Source organism: Adiantum capillus-veneris, chromosome 18, assembly GCF_014529385.1.
Source record: "Adiantum capillus-veneris isolate H3 chromosome 18, ASM1452938v2, whole genome shotgun sequence".
Lineage (NCBI taxonomy): Eukaryota > Viridiplantae > Streptophyta > Polypodiopsida > Polypodiales > Pteridaceae > Adiantum > Adiantum capillus-veneris.
The window spans coordinates 86,405,343-86,428,064 of NC_140948.1; the positions used below are offsets into that span (position 1 = coordinate 86,405,343).

A 22,722-nucleotide genomic window follows, 5' to 3' on the forward strand; every position below is an offset into this window, starting at 1 on the left:
TATGGGGTGCATGCAGAGGAGCTACAAAATGAAACAGAGGATATGTGTTTAAACGGAGAGCTCTATATAGATATAGGAAGTTATGCTGAGTTATGCGAGGATGAGAGAGAGATCTCTTAAAGCCACAAATATTGTATTTGAACAATTTTGCTCACATCTTTTGATTGAAAATTCTGAGTTTTCGACTTGCCTCTTCTACCACTCGATTCATTGCGTCATTGTATTTATATGCGTCATTACGTCATTGTATTTAATGGTCTTTGCGTCATTGTCTACTCTATTCATTCAATATTAAGTTTAAATATTCGTGTGTTTAATGCAGGTATGGATGATGAGGAGTTTCTTTCTTCTTTGTCACCGCAGCAGAGACAGTGGTACGTGGAGCGTCATCGTTCTGGCGCATCATCGCGCGTTCCTACACCATCCGCATCTCCCTCTCTTTCGGAGCATTCGGCGCGCTCCGAAGCTTCGGCGTCGACGAGACGAGCGTCACGCTCTTCTAGACACCGGCGCTCTAGTGGTGGCGGTGGCGGTTGTTGTGGGGATTCCGCCACCGATGCCTCCACACCGCCTCGTGTTCGACGAGGCTCTTTACCCTCCCCTTCTTTGCCCGCCCCCACACCAGCCACAGCATCGCCGTCTACGCCAGGTTTTGCACGGCTGACTGTTCCTAGAAGCTACACACCTCTACCTACTCCGCCAGGAGCCACCCCACTCGACACTCCTCGCTTCGGGGCCCAGACGCCGGTGGAGACACCTGACGTCCGTACCCCCATCGACACGCCGCTAGAGACCCCTGCCGGGACACCCAGGTTCACGCGTCACCGGCTAGAGGGCTTGCCTTACTCCGTCGACATCAGCGGCGGCATCATCATGGATGATGACGGCAAGAAGGTGATCTCGCGCATGCGTGGTCTTTGCTCTCAGCTGTTTAGACACTATATACTAAACAAATGGAGTGAAGTACCAAGTGATTTAAAAAACAGAGTCATCAGCATACTTCATGATGAGTTTCCCGTTCCAACACGGGATCAGCGCTTCAATGAAGACCTGATGAAGATTCGAATGCGCGAATACTGCAAACACAAGCGTTCCGAAGTGCAAAAAGCAATCAAGAATGGGTGGAATAGGCCAGATTGGCTGGCCAAAGAAGATTGGAAGAATGCGAAGAAAGCAGCGCGCGAGAATCCCGACAAGTGGAAGCAACAAAAGGATGCAGCCAGAGCGCGAGTAGAGGCAGGGAGCTCGCACCACTTGGGGAGCGGTGGATGGGCATCATTTGAGGCCGATTTTGTAAGTCTTTTCACATTGCTCTTTATGCATGTTCGATAGTTTAGGGTTTATGAGTTTTTTAGTTCTAACATAATGAAATCTTTGTATGTTTTGACAGTGGTCGATGACAGGACGTGATCCCATACCGTACGAGCGCGAGTACGCAGGCAGGAAGGGCTTAAACGCCCTGATGGACATTCTCAGTTCTCGCAGCGGCATGGTTAGTATTAGGGTTTACTCTTTTTTATTTTTTGTATTGTTTTATAAATGTCGTTATATGTTTATACTTACTGAAAACTGTCTTATTGTCTTTTTTTGCAGAATCCGACAGATACGCCGCTTGGACGCGATGAGACGTCTGATTAGACGACGTCAGTTTAGCCGTAGCTAGATAGCATTAGTTTAGGGTTTCTCATAGCTTATGTATCATGAGACGGATTTTATACGTCTTTTTGAACCATGTATATTATTACATTTGTCACCGCAATTCCTTTTGCCAATCAATTCTTTATGCCTATGATGTTGTACAATTGTCATTATTACATTTGCCAATCAATTCAGTTTGTCTATGATGTGTACAATTGTCAATTTTGCAAACAATGCGTCTTGTGGGTGACTATTTTGGGTCTATTATTTACCTTTGCACTTTTTTTAAAAAGTGAATCAAGTACAATATGGTTGATGGGTGGCAGGCATTCAATGCCCTGCCACCAAAAAAATATTCTCTCAGGCGTCGCTATATGCGTCGCTATTTATGGCTCTGTAGCGTCGCTATACTCTTCTGTGAGAGCGTCGCTATAAGCGTCGCTATAGGCGTCGCTATGAGCGTCGCTATATAGCGACGTCTATAGCGACGCCTATAGCGACGCATATAGCGACGCTCTCGTAGCGACGCTTTTAGCGACGCCGGGGGTTATAAAAACCCAGTGTATTTTCGTCGCTAAGAGCGTCACAAGAGCACATAACCTCTTGTAGTGCTTGCAGGGACCCTTTTGAAAATGAAACCTAAATCGGTGTTCTAATAACAATTTGGTGTTATCCAAAGGGTATGATTGTATGGGTTATAGTTCAAAGTAACCAATGAAAGCTCAAAACTCAAGTCTCGTTTTTAAAATAGGACTTGAATAAGTCCCAAAATTCCTAAATTGGTGTTATCAACTAACCTTGTTGAAAACTTTGAAGAAATCTAGGTTTTAAATACACCTACACATTGATATTTTGACCTTGTATTCTAGCACAATCTGGAAGATGTAAGTGTTTTGATTTAATAAAGCTATAACTTGACGCTAGTGGCCCAAGCTTATGGACATATTTTGAGAAGTTAACACTAGAATGGTAACAGGACACTTTTATGTCGTTGGACACTTTTGTGTCCTGTTAAGTGACCATTTTGCTTGAATTATTTGAAGAGTATGAGAATGGATTTCTAGGTGCTATATATTCACAAAGTTGCCTTATGAGCTGAAAAACACTTAGCATTTTTTTTTTGGAGTATCGATCTCACCATTAACCTTACTCTTGCACAACATTTTTTAACGTAAACTATGTGAAAAAACGGGTCCTGTTTTTGGCTTTTTTTCAATTTTTGGCAACTATACCACTCTAAACTTCATGTTTGTGAGGTTTAGATGGCTAGAGGTTAGGCCTTCACAGTTCTCAACATGTTTTGATGCTTGTAGGGAGAGCTAAGTGTTAAAATTGAAAGTTATGACCAATTTACAAGGATTGAATAATCCTGTTTTTTTGCCAAAATTAACACTTTTATGATGTTTTGGGGGGCTTTCTTGATATCCAAATTCAATTTTGATTGTGTAAGTGTAATATATAACATAAAGCTAATCTTCCTTGAGTTTTGGGGGACCTAATATGCTATATAGCATAGTATATGATGATGGTTGAGTTTTTTGATTGCTGAAGAATACGATACATTTTAGAGTAGCAAGTATAACTTTCTCAATATTGCTAGTTTCTTAGGCCAATTGTGTGTATTTTGTAGGTAGTAAACATATCTAATCATAGAATACAAACTTGGCTAGATATTGAGTAGTTTCTATGGGTTTCTAGAGGTCATAATGCTAAACCCAGTTTTTTTATGTTTGTTGTATTTAGCACTTTATCATTGCCCCCAAGGTTCCAATTGTAAGAGATCCATTATCCTTTTGACATGCTCCATGGCTCCTTTTGAATCCAAAGGCCCAAAGGGAACTAAGAAAACATGTACATAGTATCTGTATTGAGCGTGACTATAGAAACTTTGATGATAGGTCCGCAGAATGGAAAAAATGCAACTTTTTTGTACCTATTTTTTTTGCCCAAAAAAAAATAGTGAGGTAAAAGCAACCGTATGTTTTGGTCACCAACCCATTGAAGTTAACGGGGCATTTTATCTCATGTCCTACAAAAATCCCCACTCTTATTTATATGCAATCAACCGTAAGAAATTGCTGTTTTGGGCAAAATGCACCAGTCCATCAACTTTGGAGGCTTGTAGTGACCAAGGGATGAGAAAAATTACAAGTTTCTCATTTTTTCCATATGTAGTAGTTATTGAACTATAAGCTCATGAAAGGATTTTTCAAAATGAGTGGATCTAATATGGTTTTGGAAATTTTTCCCAAAACCCTGAAAGGACACTTTTATGTCGTGTTAGGTTACCATTCTAGTGTTAATGAAACTTTTGAATAATCAAGACAACGTGGGCTGTACTTGTAGGGTATCCAATTTATATTTGAATTGGAATATGTTTTTTTCGTATAGATTGTGATCTAGTTTGTGCTTAGAATTGTATCACTACAAGAGGCTATTCATATTAGCGACGCTCACACAGCGACGCTCAAATTTTTTTTTTCCCGGCGTCGCTATGAGCGTCGCAAATTTACAAGTAAATTTGCGACGCTCATAGCGACGCCGGCTGGGCTAAAAAAAATAACAGAGAGCGCCCAAAAACTCAGATCTCAGATCTGAGTTTTTCGGCGCCCTCAAGCAAGGAGCAGGTAACGCTCTCCCTCTCTCTCTCTCTCTCTCTCTCTCTCTCTCTCTCTCTCTCTCTCTCTCTTCTCCACACACACACACACACACACACACGAGGAGAGGAAGGAGAGCCAGGTATGCTCCTTCCCTCTCCTCACTCTCATGTTCCCTTCCCCTCTTTCTCTCTCCCTCTCTCTCTCTCTCTCTCTCTCTCTCTCTCTCACACACACACACACACACACACACACACACATAGTGTTTTTGAGAGAGAGAGAGAGAGAAAGAGTACAAACATAAACAAAAACGCACACACACATACATAAACAAAGAATGCACACACACATTGAGAGAGAAAAAGAGAGAGAGAGAGCATGCATAAACAAAAAACGCACACATTGAGAGAGGAAAAGAGAGAGAGAACATGCATAAACAAAAAACGCACACATTGAGAGAGGAAAAGAGAGAGAAAACATGCATAAACAAAAAAACGCACACACATTGAGAGAGAAAGAGAGAGAAACTAATTTAACGTCGTAGGAAACTAATTAAAATTAAAAGACCTAAAGATCTAGCCGACGAGGAGTTGAACTTAAGACCTATTATTCAAGAGGGAAATGGCATAACCAATCTATCATACTTGGCATGGGTGATAGAAAGGTTATACCATTTATCTCTTTTTATTGGCACACACATCCACACACGTGCACACACACAAGAAGAAGAGAGTTATAACGTCGTAGGAAACTATCCTAAAAGATGTTAACACTAGGTTGGTAATGGGACACTTTTATGTCCTGGGACACTTTTATGTCCTGTTAAGTGACCATTTTCCTTGAATTATGTTAAGAGTTTCAAAATGGATTTTGAGGTGCTATCTGTCTAGAAAGTTTTCTCATGAGCTGAAAAAAACTCGACATTTTTTTGGAATATCAATTCCATCTTTAACCTTGTCCTTGCACAACATTTCACAACCTAAACTGTGTGAAAAAACGGGTCCTGTTTTGGCTTTTTTCAACTTTTTGCAACTATACCACTCTAGAAATCATGTTGTGAGGTCTATAATGCTAGAGAACTATCTTTAGTAGTCCTCAACATGTCCTGATGCTTCTAGGGAGAAATAAATGTTAAAGTTGTAAGTTATGACCAAATTACAAAAATTGTCAAATCCTGTTTTTAGCCAATTTTAGCTCTTCTATGATTTTTTTGGTGGCTTTCATGATATCCAAATGCAGTTTTGATTTTCTATGTCGCATATTGTAACATAAAGCTAATATTCCTTGAGTTTTGGGGCACCTAATACCCTATTTTGCATAGTAGACAACAATGGTTGATTTTTTCAATTACAGAAGAAACGAAAACATTCTAGTATATCAAGTATAGCTTTTTCAATATTGTTAGTTTCTTAAGAAAACTACATGCATTTTGTAGGTAGTAACCTATCTAGTCCAGGATCAAATTTGGCTAGATATTGAATAGTTTCTATGGGATTCTACAACTCATAATGTTGAACCCAGTTTTTTCATCTTGCTGTATTTAGCACTCATATTGTCCCCAAAAACCCTTGGTAAGGAGATGTATTATTCTTTTGACATGCTCTGGCTCCTTATCACCTAAAGGACAATAGGAACTAACAAAAACTGCATTTTATTTGTATTGAGCGTGGAGATAGAAACTTTGAGAGAGGAGAGCAGAATGGTAAAAATTCAATTTTTTGTACCACATTCTTTTGCAAAACAAAAAATAGTGAGTGAGAAGCAATCATATGTTCTGATCACCAACCCATTGAAAGTTACTAGGGAATTTATCTCAAGTCTACAAAAATCCCTAATCTTATTTTTAGGCAACAAAAACGTAAGAAATGACTGGTTTGAGAAAATGAACTGTCCATCAACTTTGGAGGCTTGGTGCGACCAAATATCAGAAATTTTACAAAGTTTCTTATTTTTTCCCTGTGTAGTAGGCCATGACTGTAACCTCATGAAAGGATTTTACAAAATGAGTGGAATATTATGGTTTTGAGGTTTTTTCAAAACCCTGAAAGGACACTTTTATGTCTGTTAGGTTACCAACCTAGTGTTAAAGATTAGGTTAGATGTAGACTTACGTTAATTAGATTTAGTTTATTTAAGTTAAATTAGATTAGATTTAGGTTTATTTTTAGTTAGATTTACGTTTATTTACGCTAGATTTAGATTTACGTTATATTAGATTAGATTTAGGTCTCCATAGACTGCGATGCCTGCATGAAGCGGGTGAAGAAAGCCCTCAATGGAATATAGGGTATTGCTGCCTTCACTCATGGTGGGCTCCGTCGATCCAAAAGTACTGGTGAAATGTCTTCAGAAGATAGGGAAAAGGTGGATCTTCAGGGCGGCAAGAGTCACTAATCCCCAACAATGACCATCTAGACAACCTCTAGTCATTCAACAGCAACTTCAAAGTTAGTAATAAGAGCAAGAACGGTCAAAGGGCCAATTGCTGTCGTCAGATGTGGATGGAGATGAGGCAGCGTCACCGCCGAAGTTAACTCTCATATCTTTAGTGATGAGAATGCCAACTCTTGCCGAGTTATGTGAAAAATTATGTGTTAAATCAGTTTTAAGGTTCTTATAATCCCTGTTAGTTTAGTTCTTTGTTTTTAATATAACATAATTTACGTTAAATTTAGATTTATGTTATATTAGATTAGACTTAGGTTTATTTAGGTTTACCCACACACCACACCACACACACACACACACAAGAAGAAGAGAGTTTTACGTTGTAGGGAAACTATCCCAAAAGACGTTAAAGATTAGGTTAGATGTAGACTTACGTTAAATTAGATTTAGGTTTATTTTTAGTTAGATTTACGCTTATTTACGTTAGATCGAGTCCACGCAAGAATTACTTACGGTTTAGGGTTTAGAGTTAGACGACAGTGAAAAGATCTACTGTGAAAAGATGTTAAGATGCTGTGAAGTGCTACAGCTAGAGAAGAGGCAAAGGGGTTTGTCCACTACATGCAGTATCATGTAGACGTGGGTGTGTAGATTTCTTGTACCCACAAATATAGGTATTGACCAATAAAGACGAGATTATAACCCGGTGGTTCTGATCTCCGTGCACCTCTAGACCGAGGTGTGCGGGGATTGGACATGACTAGAGAATGTGAGGTAGAGAGAGAGAGAGAGAGAGAGAGAGAGAGAGAGAGAGAGAGAGAGAGAGAGATAAGACGAAGAATGCCAATAGAATATTAAATTTGTTGTCCAGGTTATAAGATTTTTATCCTCATTATGAGTAGTGACGAGGATGTGGGACCGTCCAACCGAAACACCTATCTCTCAACGAGGGTCTTATGTCCTTGTAATCAATGCAAGCATGCTGTGCGACGGACAAGACGTGTTTCTTTGCAGCACGTTCGCGAATTTGGCGAGTTCGATCCATCTATTATAGATCGAGTTGTTGCCAATTATAACTCGTCGGACTCTGACGCTGGCCAACAAGCAGCAATCTTGCAACCCAATAGACGTGTTCGCAGGCGCTTTGGTCAAGCAGCATATGTGAGGCCACAAGATGTAGCCTCTGACAGCTCGGGGGATGATCATGCAGAGCACATTCCCAACGAGGCAATGTTTGAGCCCGAGATTGATGAAATGATCGAGACGATCATGGATTCAGAAAGGCTTATCTATGATGATATGAAAAGTGAAGCCGATACGCCATTGTATAATGGAGCACGTATGTCTAGATTGAAAGCACTCCTGGTTCTTCTCAACATGCAGGCAAAGTTTGGATGGAGTGACACTAGCGTCACAGCGCTTTTCAGGTGATCTATTACAATTAGTTTACTTTAATAAAACTCTAAATGTATAATGATCTGATAGATTTTTACACGACTGTATGTATTTTTATGTTGTGTAGATTGCTTAAAGAGCACATACTACCAGCTGACAATGTGATGCCAGATTCCCGAGATGAAGCAAGAAAGATTTTGCGAAACTTGGGGATGGATTACAATTCTATCCACGCTTGTCCTAATGACTGCATTCTTTTCAGAGGGGAATACATAGACATGGAGAAGTGTCCGAAATGTGATTCCGAAAGATATCGAGTAGATCTCCACGGGACAAAAATTCCACAAAAGGTTTTGCGACATTTTCCTCTGCTTCCTCGCATCAAGCATTTCTTCGAATGTAAGTCCATGGCCGCCCTAGCATCATGGCATGAGGAGAATAAATCTTCGGATGGTGTGCTACGAATTCCTGCAGATTGCGCAGCCTGGAAACATATAGATGGAACATGGTCGGATTTTGCCAGGGAAGCTCGAAATTTGCGCTTAGGCCTGGCTATGGATGGCGTAAATCCATTTGGTCAAAGATCAACATCTTACAGTGTATGGCCCGTTGTCATCGTCAACTACAACATTCCCCCGTGGTTGACTACGAAGAAGGGGCACCTATGGCTAAGCTTGATTGTGCCAGGGCGATATAAAGTGGAGAATATGGATGTGTATCTTCGTCCACTATTGGAAGAGCTACAACAATTGTGGATTGGCATAGAGGTGGTGGATATGAGCCGACACACAGGACGACGGAATGCTTTGATCAGAGGCATTCTAATGTGGACCATGCATGACTATCCCGGGCTAACAGAATGCTCAGGTGATCTATTGACACTCCTCACTCAGACAATGTAAATCTTGTTTTTTCCCATAGTTGATCTATTATCATGTGTATACATGCAGGGCTTCAAACAAGCGGATACAGAGCATGTGTCACATGTGGACCTAGACTGAATGCACGTAGGGCGCCCTCACTGAAGAAGCAAATCTATGAAGGTCATCAAGCGTATCTTCCAGAGAATCATGTGTTACGCGATGGCTTTTTGGGAAGAGAGCCACCAAGGATGTCTGCACAAGCATGGTTAGAGCAGAAGGAGATGTGTGATGACGGATTGCCTCCAGGGATGAAGAGACTATCTCTATGGTCAATCACTTGCTCGATCCAATGCACATATTCAAGAATGTGGGTAATCTACTATGGGACCATCTGACCGGCAAGAAAGATACTTTGGGAGCCACAGTTGACCTTAGAAATGTGGATCGTATGGAGCAATATTGGCCGCAAACAGCGTCTGATGGATCGATAAAACTCCCTAAAGCACCATGGATTTTCACAGGAGCCCAAGAACGCAAAGTAAAAGAGACCATTCGATCTTTGCGGACCCCCACTGCCGTAATGCACTCGCTCCGAACGTGTTTTACTAAAGAAGGAAAGCTTACCGGTTTGAAGTCACACGATTGGCATAAAATGTGTCAGGTACGTTCATAGTGGACTTTAATATCATTGCATAAAATGTGGACTTTAATATCATTGCTGCACATACTTTACAGTTTATTTTATCGGTTGCCATTGAGGGATGTTTGTCTCTCGACATCCGTAACACAATCTACAAACTTGCAAAGCTGGTGCAATGGATCTCACAAAAGGAGATCAACGTAGACTCCATACCATTCGCCAAACTAAATGCTGCGGAGCTTGTGTGCATGTTTGAGAAACATTTTCCTACTACCATGCTAACCATTCAGGTGCATCTTCTTGTTCACATAGTTGATGAGGTGGAAATAGCTGGCACAGTTCATTCCAGATGGATGTTCTTCTTAGAACGTTTCATGAAAACGCTTAAGGGATATGTGCGTCAAAAGGCACGTCCGGAGGGTAGCATGGCAGAAGGTTGGTTGGTATCAGAGTCCCTAGTGTACATTGGAGAGTGGCTAGACGGATTTGATAAAGCCCGGGACACGCTATGGCGAACCATAGATGATGAGCGCATATCTGGGATTGTCATGTGCAATCTCGGTGTTGAGAAGAAGATGACGGAAGATCTAGAGGCTTCCAACCGATTTGCATGCTTCACAATCCAGTGATGCAAAAGTGGATTTCACAATATGAGGATGCAAAGCAAGAGCGACAAAGGGCACGAATCGAGTGGAGACGGGGAAGACGACCACCGATGCACTATCGACGGTTCTGGAGAGCCTACCAACCTTCATGAGCTTAAGATGGTTGCACAACCAATTGAAAAGCGCACAACAATGCGGTGACGAAGTGACTGAGGAAGAGTGGGAGTACTCTCGGGTTGCGCGACCAAGGTAAGTTTGCAATGTACGACTAGCTAGTGACTTTATTTATAAACGTTTGAACGGCCACTCATAATCTTTGTTCGTTGTAGTATAAGTCATACACAGCAGCATGGTGTAAAGGTCGACATTTTAGGGTGGAACGAATCGACAAAAAGCGTTTTACTCAAGATTGTGGAATCATGGCAAAATTTGAACAGTCTAGTCGACGACGTTCCTCTGATGCAGATCCTGTGGTGGCGGAACTCACTTACTTCGGCACGCTGCAAGAGATTTTGAGGATCGATTACAGAGGATTTTTTGTCGACTTGTTCGACGTGCAATGGTTCAAGATAATCATGGAGGGTCGCAACGCTACTGTGCGTAGAGGAGAGTCTGGTTTTCTTGAGGTGGATTCTACTAAGAAATGGACTGACCTAAGAGACACTTTCGTACTACCCGAGCATTGTGAACAAGTAAGTATGTAAATAGTTAACATCCCCCTTTTACAAGTTATGTGCTTGAAAGCTCTCATGTAAGTTATGTGGCTCTGGCAGGTAATATTTCATCCTACAAAGTCTACATCAAACTGGTGGTACGTCATAGAGGTAGCCCCTCGTAGTGCAAGGACGTATGAAGGCTACCATGTGCCAATCACAACGGCATCAATGGAGGAGATCAGAGAAGATGCTCAATCAGAAGCCGCTGCGGTGGTGCCAGACGAGCATCAAGATGCTACTACTCTATATGGGGTGCATGCAGAGGAGCTACAAAATGAAACAGAGGATATGTGTTTAAACGGAGAGCTCTATATAGATATAGGAAGTTATGCTGAGTTATGCGAGGATGAGAGAGAGATCTCTTAAAGCCACAAATATTGTATTTGAACAATTTTGCTCCGTGTTGTAAAAGCTCTGGCTCTCTAAGTACCTTCCATGGTGTATAACGCTCTTTTCTACTCGCGCTCACATCTTTTGATTGAAAATTCTGAGTTTTCGACTTGCCTCTTCTATCACTCAATTCATTGCGTCATTGTATTTATATGCGTCATTACGTCATTGTATTTAATGGTCTTTGCGTCATTGTCTACTCTATTCATTCAATATTAAGTTTAAATATTTGTGTGTTTAATGCAGGTATGGATGATGAGGAGTTTCTTTCTTCTTTGTCACCGCAGCAGAGACAGTGGTACGTGGAGCGTCATCGCTCTGGCGCATCATCGCGCGTTCCTACTCCATCCGCATCTCCCTCTCTTTCGGAGCATTCGGCGCGCTCCGAAGCTTCGGCGTCGACGAGACGAGCTTCACACTCGTCTAGACACCGGCGCTCTAGTGGTGGTGTGGCGGTTGTTGTGGGGATTCCGCCGCCGATGCCTCCACACCGCCTCGTGTTCGACGAGGCTCTTTACCCTCCCCTTCTTTGCCCGCCCCCACACCAGCCACAGCATCGCCATCTACGCCAGGTTTTGCGCGGCTAACTGTTCCTAGCAGCTACACACCTCTACCTACTCTGCCAGGAGCCACCCCACTCGACACTCCTCGCTTCGGGGCCCAGACGCCGGTGGAGACATCTGACGTCCGTACCCCCATCGACACGCCGCTAGAGACCCCTGTCGGGACACCCAGGTTCACGCGTCACCGGCCAAAGGGCTTGCCTTACTCCGTCGACTTCAGCGGCGGCATCATCATGGATGATGGCGGCAAGAAGGTGATCTCGCGCATGCGTGGTCTTTGCTCTCAGTTGTTTAGACACTACATACTAAACAAATGGAGTGAAGTACCAAGTGATTTAAAAGACAGAGTCATCAGCATACTTCATGATGAGTTTCCCGTTCCAACATGGGATCAGCACTTCAATGAAGACCTGATGAAGATTCGAATGCGCGAATACTGCAAACACAAGCATTTCGAAGTGCAAAAAGCAATCAAGCATGGGTGGAACAGGCCAGATTGGCTGGCCAAAGAAGATTGGAAGAATGCGAAGAAAGCAGCGCGCGAGAATCCCGACAAGTGGAAGCAACAAAAGGATGCAGCCAGAGCGCGAGTAGAGGTAGGGAGCTCGCACCACTTGGGGAGCGGTGGATGGGCATCATTTGAGGCCGATTTTGTAAGTGTTTTCGCATTGCTCTTTATGTTCGATAGTTTAGGGTTTATGAGTTTTTTAATTCTAACATAATGAAATCTTTGTATGTTTTGACAGTGGTCGATGACAGGACGTGATCCCACACCGCACGAGCGCGAGTACGCAGGCAGGAAGGGCTTAAACGCCCTGATGGACATTCTCAGTTCTCGCGGCGGCATGGTTAGTATTAGGGTTTACTCTTTTCTATTTTTTGTATTGTTTTATAAATGTCGTTATATGTTTATACTTACTGAAAGCTATCTTATTGTCTTTTTTTGCAGAATCCGACAGATACGCCGCTTGGACGCGATGAGACGTCTGACTAAACGACGTCAGTTTAGCCGTAGCTAGATAGCATTAGTTTAGGGTTTCTCATAGCTTATGTATCATGAGGCGGATTTTATACGTCTTTTTGAACCATGTATATTATTACATTTGTCACCGCAATTCATTTTGCCAATCAATTCTTTATGCCTATGATGTTGTACAATTGTCATTATTACATTTGCCAATCAATTCATTTTGCCTATGATGTGTACAATTGTCAATTTTACGCTTGTCAATTTTGCAAACAATGAGTCTTGTGGGTGACTATTTTGGGTCTATTATCTACCCTTGTACTTTTTTTAAAAAGTGAATCAAGTACAATATGGTTGATGGGTGATAGGGCATTCAATGTCCTGTCACCAAAAAAAATTTCTCTCGGGCGTCGCTATAACCGTCGCTATTTATGGCTCTGTAGCGTCGCTATGAGCGTCGCTATAGACTTCTGTGTAAACGTCGCTATAACCGTCGCTATGAGCGTCTCTATATAGCGACGCCTATAGTGACGCATATAGTGACGCTCTCGTAGCGACGCTATTAGCGACGGTTTTAACGACGCCAGGGGTTATAAAAACCCAGTGTATTTCCGTCGCTAACAGCGTCACAAGAGCACACAACCTCTTGTAGTGTATCATTAATATTATTTGGATGAATATAACATAAATTGTTCAAAAAGTTTACAATAATCTCCATCATCCTGTAATATCTTTTCCTCTCTAAGGACAATGTATGCAGTTGTGGTACTTACAAATCAATGATAGAGTGTGTGAGATATAAAATGTTTTGATCCCTTCCCTTTTATAGCTTCCTCTACAACTATGAGACTTTATTTTGTTTTCTTATTTATATTAGCAACAAATATATCAATTAAGAAACTTAGTTGATGATCGAGCAAGTAACCATGATATTTGTCAATAATTAGTTGTTTAACTATGCTTAATGAATTTTTACTAAAATGAAATTAGGGGCAGACAAACTTACTACAATTACTTGATCCATAGTAAGTGATAAATTACTAGATGAAACACCCTTTGCTATATAGGAGTTTATAAACTACCAAATGAGGATGCGAAAGAGCTAGCTACTATATAGGAGTTCATAACTTACTAGATAAAGACGTACAAGGACAGGTTTCTATACAGGAGTTTATGACTTACTATATGAACTTACTACATCAACACGTCCAGGAGCAAGTTACTATATAGGAGTTTGTGATTTGCTAGATGAATTAGAAAATTGCTAGCTTATTTGCTAGATTAAATAGGAAAACTCCTACTTGTAACTAGGAATTATTGAGCATGTACTCTAACTTGCTATCTAGAAACACGTCCAAAGCTCCTTGTGGTCAGTTTGTACGCGTCCTTGTCGCCCTGCCTTTTTGCTTCTCTCCGTTCTTTTTTGGTTGTTTTATCTGTAGTTTCTCTTTTTCTGTGATTGTGTGCTGCATGCGATTTGTTTTTTCGATTGCTTGGTATATTCTGCTATTACTGTTTGTTTGATTACATGTTTGCATGCATGGTGTGGGTGAGTATGCTTTATTCCTTTCTTGTTAACACCTTTAATTGGTCGTTACTGTCCTCCTAGCTGTAGTTCTTTGCCCCAACGTAATGAGTCTCTTCTCTAGGTGTCTAAGGGTGGCGTGGCCTGCTCCGGATTGTATGTATTGGAGTTGCTCCTCTTTTCGCAGGGCAGTCATTGTAGATTTTGATACAGAGATAGTGTCTTGTTAGCGATGGTGGTTAGGTGCTGGTTAGGCAGGCCTTTGGTCATAGACCGCCCGCAGGAGTCTAAGTTGGAGGACTCTATGGTAAGAGTTTTTCAACCTTGCATTTGGAAGGTGGTCGGGTGGCCTATTTCTGTTGTAGCTCCTAATCACAGTGGTCCATTTCTTAACGTATTCTCTTAAGATTTCAGGGTTTTTTTTGCCACTTGTTGTACCTGTTATTGCCTATTTGACTTTTCTTGCCTTTAGTGTGATGTGTGCCTTCACACTTTGATGTACTATGATGAGTATCAAGCTCCCTTTTTATTTCAATCCATTTTGTGTGTGTGTGTGTGTGTGTATACATATATATGTGTGTGTGTTTGGGGACACATCCTTGGAAATCTTGCAGCTCTTCTATGTTTGCGTTTCGCGCTTTTGTATGGCAAAGCACTTCAGTGTTCTTCCCTTTGTATATGATCTTTTTGGTGGGTTTTCCTCGCCTTGAGGTTTCTCACAGGTAAATTAATCAAATCAGATTTACAAAAAAAAGAGAGTGTGTGTGTGTATGTGTGTGCACGTGCGTGTGTGACACACACACACACACACACACACACACACACACACACACACACACACACACACACACACATATCTATATGTGTGTGTGTGTGTGTGCGCGTGCGTGCGTGCATGCGTGTAAAAGTAGAGTTATACTGAATGAGAAAATTTGGTCCCTAAAAACGATGAATGGAGTTTGAATCAAAACCATTGAAGAGTCTAGGATGGGATTTGACCATCAAATACATGGTCACTAGTATATGTTTCCCTCAAAGGCCTCAAGAATATGATGAATTGACTTAGCAAGCTGAAAAGGATTTTGAAACTTGCATTGCTCCTCCACCTACATGGAAACAGTACAGAGAAATTTTAGGCGTGCTGTAGAGAGATACATTTTCAAAACGTACGAAAAATACATATTTCAAGAAATATCTTGCAAGCATGCTCAACCAGGAAGCTAAATTCAGCTTTAACAGACTTTTTGAAATGGCACTTAACATCTTCAAATCTGTATTAAATTGAATTCTCTATGTATGAAGTGTTTTGTTTGGTTTTTCATTTTCATGTCTTCTTAGCAGTAAAGCTCTATCTTTATGACATATCGGGTTTTCTTTGGCAATCAAGAGCCAAGTTGGCTTTGGGAGATTTGTCGTGTGATGCAAGAAGGCATCCTTCCATCTTTCGATATACAAGGGTTCATTGAGGGATTTAAGTGGGAGGGAGTAGCCTCTGCCCCTTGTTTGGATACTCACATGAATTCACGTTCAATATGCAAAGTTCAAAAGGTCACTAATGTGGCATATTTACAAGAGGGTGACACCATAACTCAGACAGGAGAGGTATATGAGGTGGCCTTTTGGAGTCTAAGAGATTTCGAGATATAAGACGTATGTAACAATGATGATTCACAAAAATCTTTGTCGGGGGACCATATCTTTAGTCATCAAGGTGTATGTTTGTGTCTTGGTGGGTGTGCCTCAAAAAATGTTTAGTGTACCATGTGGGTTCAATAGGAGGGATATTTTAAGTCATAAATTTTACATCATTTTAAATTGTTTTATTTACAGTTCAGGGGTTTTCTTAATTTCCCATAAGTTTAACAAGCAAAAGGGGTCATTTTATTGCCCCCAGTATGTATGTAAGTTCATGGCTTTTTCTAATACAATTTGAACGCATGTGATATAGATGGTTTTTAATAAGTGCACCCCCTGAGGTTTGTGTGTGAAAATAAGTCACTGATTTAGGAGTACGTATAACCTTCAAATGGGATCAAAGGTGGAGGTGAGAAATGTGAGGCACGCGCATTGTAAGCTGTGCGATCCGGCGGTCCGAATTTACAAATTCGAGCAACCCAAATTTACAAGATTGCGTGGCCTAAATTTACAAAACTGTTTCGAATTTACAAATCGACCCGCATTTACATATGTGGCATTGAAATGCCACATACTTCAATGAATGCATGCGGGTGTGGTGGTTAGAACACATGCACCGCATGGGGAAGGTCGTGGGTTCGAGGCTGAAAGTGCGGACACAAATTTACCTACTTGCCCGAATTTACAAAAACACATGCGTTGGCTCGGATGACCCTCACCCTTATCCCATTTGAAAACCCCCTTGCCAAATAGTGAAGAAGGTGCTCACGTGATGACTTTAGTGGTTACGGTCGATGTGTGGGAAGGGACATACCAAAAGAAGACAAAACCAGAATGAGTTTTGAATCAGATTACCTTGAGGTTGACTGAGTATAACATGGAGATGTCAAGAGAGGTAACGCTCAGATTTTGGACTTTGAGAGAGAGGAGGTTGAAAGCCTGCAAGGTGTGGAGAAGTTGGCGGGGTCTTCTTGGGACAAGGACCTTGACAAGAATGGAAGAGGAGGAGGCCATATTAACCTGCACTCTCACACTGGAGGATTCAGAGCACGCGTGTGACTCCTCCCTTACATGGGAGGTTTTGCATTCGGCCACATGCGAGAAAGAACCCGCCGTCTGCTCTGTTAACTGTCTTTGCAAGCGCAATGACTGCAACACTTGCTCCAGCTCTGCAACAAACCTAATGGCTCCCCCAACTATTGATGCTTGGTCGCCCTGCTACAATATAAGCTGGTTTAACATTACAAGCGATTGTCCATGTGTATGTATGCATGTACATGCTCCTTTCTCTGGTCACCACCTGACATCAATCATATTATGCCATGCAAAGCAATGGTTTGAGTGTGCATGCATGTGCGCTTGGTCGATTGTGTGCATGTGATCATGTGCGCATGGTCGATTGTGCATCTGGCACACTTGTGTCGTGTGTGTTTTGCATACCCAAGAGTTGCCTCATGGGTCATCAAAATGATTAATACATTATAAGGACTCCTTCAGTAATTAGAAGTTTGGGTGCAGTGACATACTGCAAGACCTTATTAGGGAAGGCACGTGATATGCGCACACAACTTGTAACCTATTTTACAGATTGTGTTAAGAGTACAGCTATCTCCAAAAAGTGCTGAAGTTGAGGGTATGACTCATACAATTCTGTCTACACGAAAACAAAGAGTTTGTGAGCCTACCCGCTGGATGTATGAGGAAGGCATGAGGGCCCTGAGAACATTCAAGTGATGGTTCATCTGTTGGCGGCGGTTGCGCTCGACCGCAATGTGGGTCATGCGCTGGCTCTCCAGCTCTTCGATATTTTTACGCGACCTTGTCCGCTTCCTCTTTTTCTTGATTGCTTTATCAACAGTAATTGCAGTATGGGAATTATCTGAAACACCAGTGTTGCTCATTACCCCAATGGTGTCCATATTTGTGTGAGTATTTCTGCTCTCAAATGATTCTGATTGCCTACTCGAGCTGAGAAAACAGCGCTGCCTCATCTCGCTTTTGTTATTGTCAAGATTGTGACAACAGCCCTCATCTGCAACAGTAAGGAGGGACTGCGGGATTGTTTGGGAAGGGGCCGCATTTGGGGGAATGAATATAGAGGAAAGAGGCAAAGCTGGCCCTATAATGCAAGGGCTATAACACCCTTCGTATTCGCCACATTGGTGAGTAGAATGTTTGCTTTGGTCCTCCATAGCCTGGGTCTCGTTGAAGATGTGTGCACCAAACCCATCATCTGAAACAAAAGGAGAGGATGAACCGACTGATATCGGCAACTGACAAAAATTGCTAGGAGTCAATGGGAAGCTTAAAGGTGAAATTGTGACATTAGCGCCGTCTGCATTGAAAGGCTTATGAAACATGGAGCCACTATATGGTCTGCCGGTATCGACCTCGTAGTCGATAGTGGAGCGAGGGTTATCATAGGCAAAGGCAGACGGCTCTAGATGGCTCAGTAGTCTCTGGTAGTAATCAATGGCAGTAAAATCGTCGACTGCTAATGGGACCTCCTCTTCAAGATGCAAACAGTTGTAATGATCATCCTTCAGTGGGGCACTTAGCAAATTGCCTGTGTTGGAGCTTATCATGCTACTAAGATCAGCCTCACTCAATGTGGCTAATTCTTGATAGTTACACATGAGATGGGAGTCCCCATTTCCTATTGGCAGACTACCTACCATCACCGCAGGAGGCATGCCAATGCGACGATGTGGCCTCTCAGATATTAAGCAATTGCCATTTATGGACTCTCCGGCCTTGGGTTTGATCCGGCAGACTCGTGCTAATAAGTTGTGCTCTATTTCTAGATCTCCGGCAGTGCCTTCGTCCCTTAGATGCTTTTAGAGCTTCAACTGGCAAGTGCATGAGTAGCGCTTGCTTAAGTTCAAGGATTTTTCATCTAATGATACTGTTCCTACAGCCCAAATCAGAGAATTATAATATCAATGAATGTGCACGTACGCATGCATATGTTATGCGGCGCAGGGTCAGCGTAAACATACACAGGACTACCCAACGGGGTGATTGATATATGAGAGAGTCGGCAAAGGCGATGAAAAGGACTCGGCAGAGTTAGCATAACTTGACCAAGCTGCTTGAGCCTTGGCCTTGTTGCTGCAAGAAGATGGAGGCAGCTAATGACAGAAAAACGCTGCACGTAGCCACCATGCGAAACTCACCTATGTGACTAAATTCGAGTGATGTAGAGAGATGGATTTGCATTTGTTGGTAGTGAGGTTCATGAAAAGGATGATGAGCACTGAGTAGAGAAGTCAAGTAGGGTAGACGATGCAAAAAACTAGCAATGCAGGAATGGCATGTCTGGGTGGGTGAAGAAGACCAAGTTTCGATGATTTACAAAGATGGTTGAATTTTATAGGTGGGCGATGGCATCATGGCAGGGCTTTTATGCCTGCGTGTGTGTACGAGAGAGAGAGAGAGAGGAGAGAGAGAGAGAGAGGATTCTGGGGACGCAAATATGCTGGAGCTGGAATATTAAAGAGAATGTCGAGGAGAATATTTACTATATTTAATTAGAAAAATCTGCGAATGGAGGGTAATGAAGAGCTTCTGCCTGCAGAACGGCGGACCATGAGAGCCACCCCACGGTACACACCCAGCGCTCTCTCCAACTCTCACAAAGCGCATGCATTTGCATGTGCTCCCTCCGTCTCTCCTGCTGCTCCGGACGTCCTGCCACCGGCATGGCGCAGCGCCATGCGCCATCAACGCAGCCTCTTTCTCTCTCTCCCCCCCCCATGCACACGCGTGCGTACATAGTACACACAATCATCTCTCTTTCTTTGGATGACAATCATCTCTCTCTCTCTCTCTCTCTCTCCCCCCCCCCCCCCCCCCAAAATCCATACAAATTCCAACTTGCCATTTTTCCTAATGGAAATTTTGACATAGTTAACGAATCACGATACTATTACACTATTTTTCTCAAAATTTTCCTTTTTCATCTTGTTTCCAATTGGCATTCTTTAATTTTAAAGGGTAAGCCAAGACACTTTTTGGAACGCTACTCGAGTGTCGTCCTATAGGCTAGATCGATGGTGTGCGCTTGGGGTCTCTCTCTCTCTTCTCTTTCTCTCTCTACTAGCAGAAATACAATCTTACGCATATAAGGGAAATTTTAGCATGCCAAAAAGGGGGCACTTTAGCCTACTGAAAAACTGTTGGCAACAGACGCTCTCTCCCTCTCTCTCTCTCTCTCTCTCTCTCTCTGTTTTTTACTATTTCAAGACGGTAAAACGTGAGTAACTTCTAGATTCACCTTTCCCACGCAACTTGATGCAAGCATCGCCTCATAACCTTTACCTTTTGAAGTGAAATCAAATTGCATTGTCAACTCAAAGATTCAACCTACTTTAGAGATTTGAGGCACTCCAGAAATAAGGGCCCTGTCACACACACACACACACACACACACACACACACACACACACACTCACTTAAATAGACCATGTCTGCGCATGGGGCTTGTTATCCGAAGAGGCAAACATTAGCTATGAAAAGTTATTTTTACCGGAATTGATATCCATTTGATGCAGTGCTATTGTATAAGAGCGCCTCCACACGGCGCGTTTCAAAGCGCCCTACAAACGAAGCAAAAGGTGCTCAACTGTCGAGCGTAAGAAAAGCAGCGCTTTCACCCGCTTTGCGTTTGCAGCAGTACACAGCGCATTGAGCGCACGCTTCGCCATTTTTGGGGCTGGTTCACCGGTTGTTGCAGGTTTGCGACAGGCGATTGCAAGTTTCGAGGCTTAGTTTCACAAACTTTTGTTGTTTTAGCAATAGTTTGCCAAAAGGAACGTGGAGGCGATGGAGCCGAGAAATTTTGCCAAACGCGTAATGTGAAAATGTTTCCTCGCAGGTTTGAAAAGGAAAGTGCCCCCCAAATGCACCGTGTGGAGGGCCTCTAATTGAAGTCGCGGAGCGGAGCGTGGGTCGACTCTCTCTCTCACACACACACACAGTGAGCTTACACAGTACAGTACGCAGAGAGATGTTAGAAGGGTTATCTCCCAAAATCCTTAGTATTCACAAAGAATATGTTAGTATATACAAAGAGTTAGAGGTAAGTGAGTTAGGCGGGCGGCTGGCCATATCCGCATAAGAGGCCACTTGGGCTTTAATCCCAACAACCTCCCACTTAAAGTCCAATGTGGCACTTTAAGTAACTGTAAATCTATGAACATAAATGTACAAAGATTTACATGGCTGCCATCTATCCAATGCCCAATAACTCACGACAATGCACAAAGCCCTCTCCTGGAAGTCCCTTTGTGAGTAGATCAGCAGGATTGTCCTTGGTGTGGATCTTCAGCAGTTGTATCTGCTTGTCTTCAAGTACTTCCCTAATGAAGTGATACTTCACATCAATATGCTTAGTCTTCGAATGGAACACTGGATTCTTTGCCAATTGTATAGCACTTTGACTATCACAATATAACTCTGGCATATCTGCATTGATTCCCAAGTCTGCAACCAATCTACCAAGCCAAATAGCTTCTTTGCATGCCTCATTTGCTGCAACATACTCAGCTTCTGTAGTAGACTGCGTAACACAATCTTGTAATCGAGATCGCCATGATATGGCACCTCCAGCCAATGTAAAGACATAGCCTGATGTAGATCTCCTCTTATCCAAGTCTCCTGCATAATCTGAGTCAGTGTATCCTCTGACACTCAAATCCTGACTACCATAGCATATGCGCATACTCTTTGTATGTTTTAAGTATCTCATGATACCTTTCAATGCCTCCCAATGTTTCTTGCCGGGATTTGACATATATCTGCTAACCACTCCCACTGCAAATGCAATATCCGGACGTGTAGCAATCATTGCATACATCAAACTACCCACTGCAGACGCATATGGAATCTTATCCATTTCAGCCTTTTCTTCCTCAGACACAGGACAATCTTGTTTGCTAAGTTTCACATATGGTGGCAATGGAACACTCAATGCCTTTCCCTTCTCCATATTGAAACGTTGCAAAACCTTGTCAATATACTCTGTTTGAGATAACCAAATCAACTTCTTTGATCTGTCTCTCTCAATGCGCATACCAAGTATATGACTTGCCTCACCCATGTCTTTCATGTCAAACGATTTTGCCATCTTTGACTTCAAAGCTGAAATTTCTTCCAAGTGTTTGCCAGCAATCAACATGTCATCCACATACAAAATAAGGATCAGCCAACTTCCATCCTTAGCCTTCTTTGTATATAGACAGTGATCGAACTCACTACGTTTGTAGCCTTGAGAAAGCATAAACTGGTGGAACTTATGGTACCATGCCCTCGGTGATTGTTTTAAGCCATAAAGACTCTTTAACAACTGGCATACCAAATGTTCCATGCCTTTCTCAACAAACCCTTCTGGCTGCTGCATGTAAATTTCCACATCTAAATCACCATGCAAGAACGCTGTCTTGACATCCATTTGGTGCAACACCAAATCCAATATAGCAACCAATGCAAGAAAGCATCTCAATGTAGTCATCTTGACCACTGGAGAGAAGACTTCATCAAAGTCAATGCCTTGTTCTTGCTTAAAGCCCTTGGCAACAAGCCTTGCTTTGTACTTTGGCTGACTATCATGAGCGGTGATCTTATACCTGTAAACCCATTTACAAGGTAGAGCCTTTTTGCCCTGTGGTAATTTAACCAACTTCCATGTCTGGTTTTTATGCAGAGCTGTCATCTCTGACTGCATGGCCAACTGCCATTTTTTCGAGTCAACCACTTGTAATGCTTCCTTGTAACAAGATGGTTCTCCGCAATCTGTGAGC

General features: G+C 42.3%; 1 protein-coding gene across 1 annotated transcript; it reads right to left on the bottom strand.

Annotated features, from left to right (window-relative positions):
- Nucleotides 1-15,246: 15,246 nt before the first annotated feature.
- LOC147435974 (uncharacterized) lies at nucleotides 15,247-19,243 on the bottom strand. Its single transcript, XM_086488076.1, has 3 exons — nucleotides 17,608-19,243; nucleotides 16,778-17,137; nucleotides 15,247-15,393 (listed from the first exon to the last, which is right to left on the bottom strand). Exons 1-3 carry the CDS (start codon nucleotides 18,613-18,615, stop codon nucleotides 15,304-15,306), a joined length of 1,458 nt encoding a protein of 485 aa, XP_086344202.1. The 5' UTR covers nucleotides 18,616-19,243; the 3' UTR covers nucleotides 15,247-15,303.
- Nucleotides 19,244-22,722: the final 3,479 nt, after the last annotated feature.

Bases quoted from the DNA above. Each gene is read 5' to 3' on its own strand.
- LOC147435974 (XM_086488076.1), bottom strand. From the start codon at position 18,615: ATGCCTCCTGCGGTGATGGTAGGTAGTCTGCCAATAGGAAATGGGGAC. The intron at 17,138-17,607 runs GTAGGCTCACAA...ATATTGTAGCAG, and splicing joins CTTCCTCATACATCCAGCGG to GGCGACCAAGCATCAATAGT. The intron at 15,394-16,777 runs GTAATCTGATTC...GTTTCCATGTAG, and splicing joins TATACTCAGTCAACCTCAAG to GTGGAGGAGCAATGCAAGTT.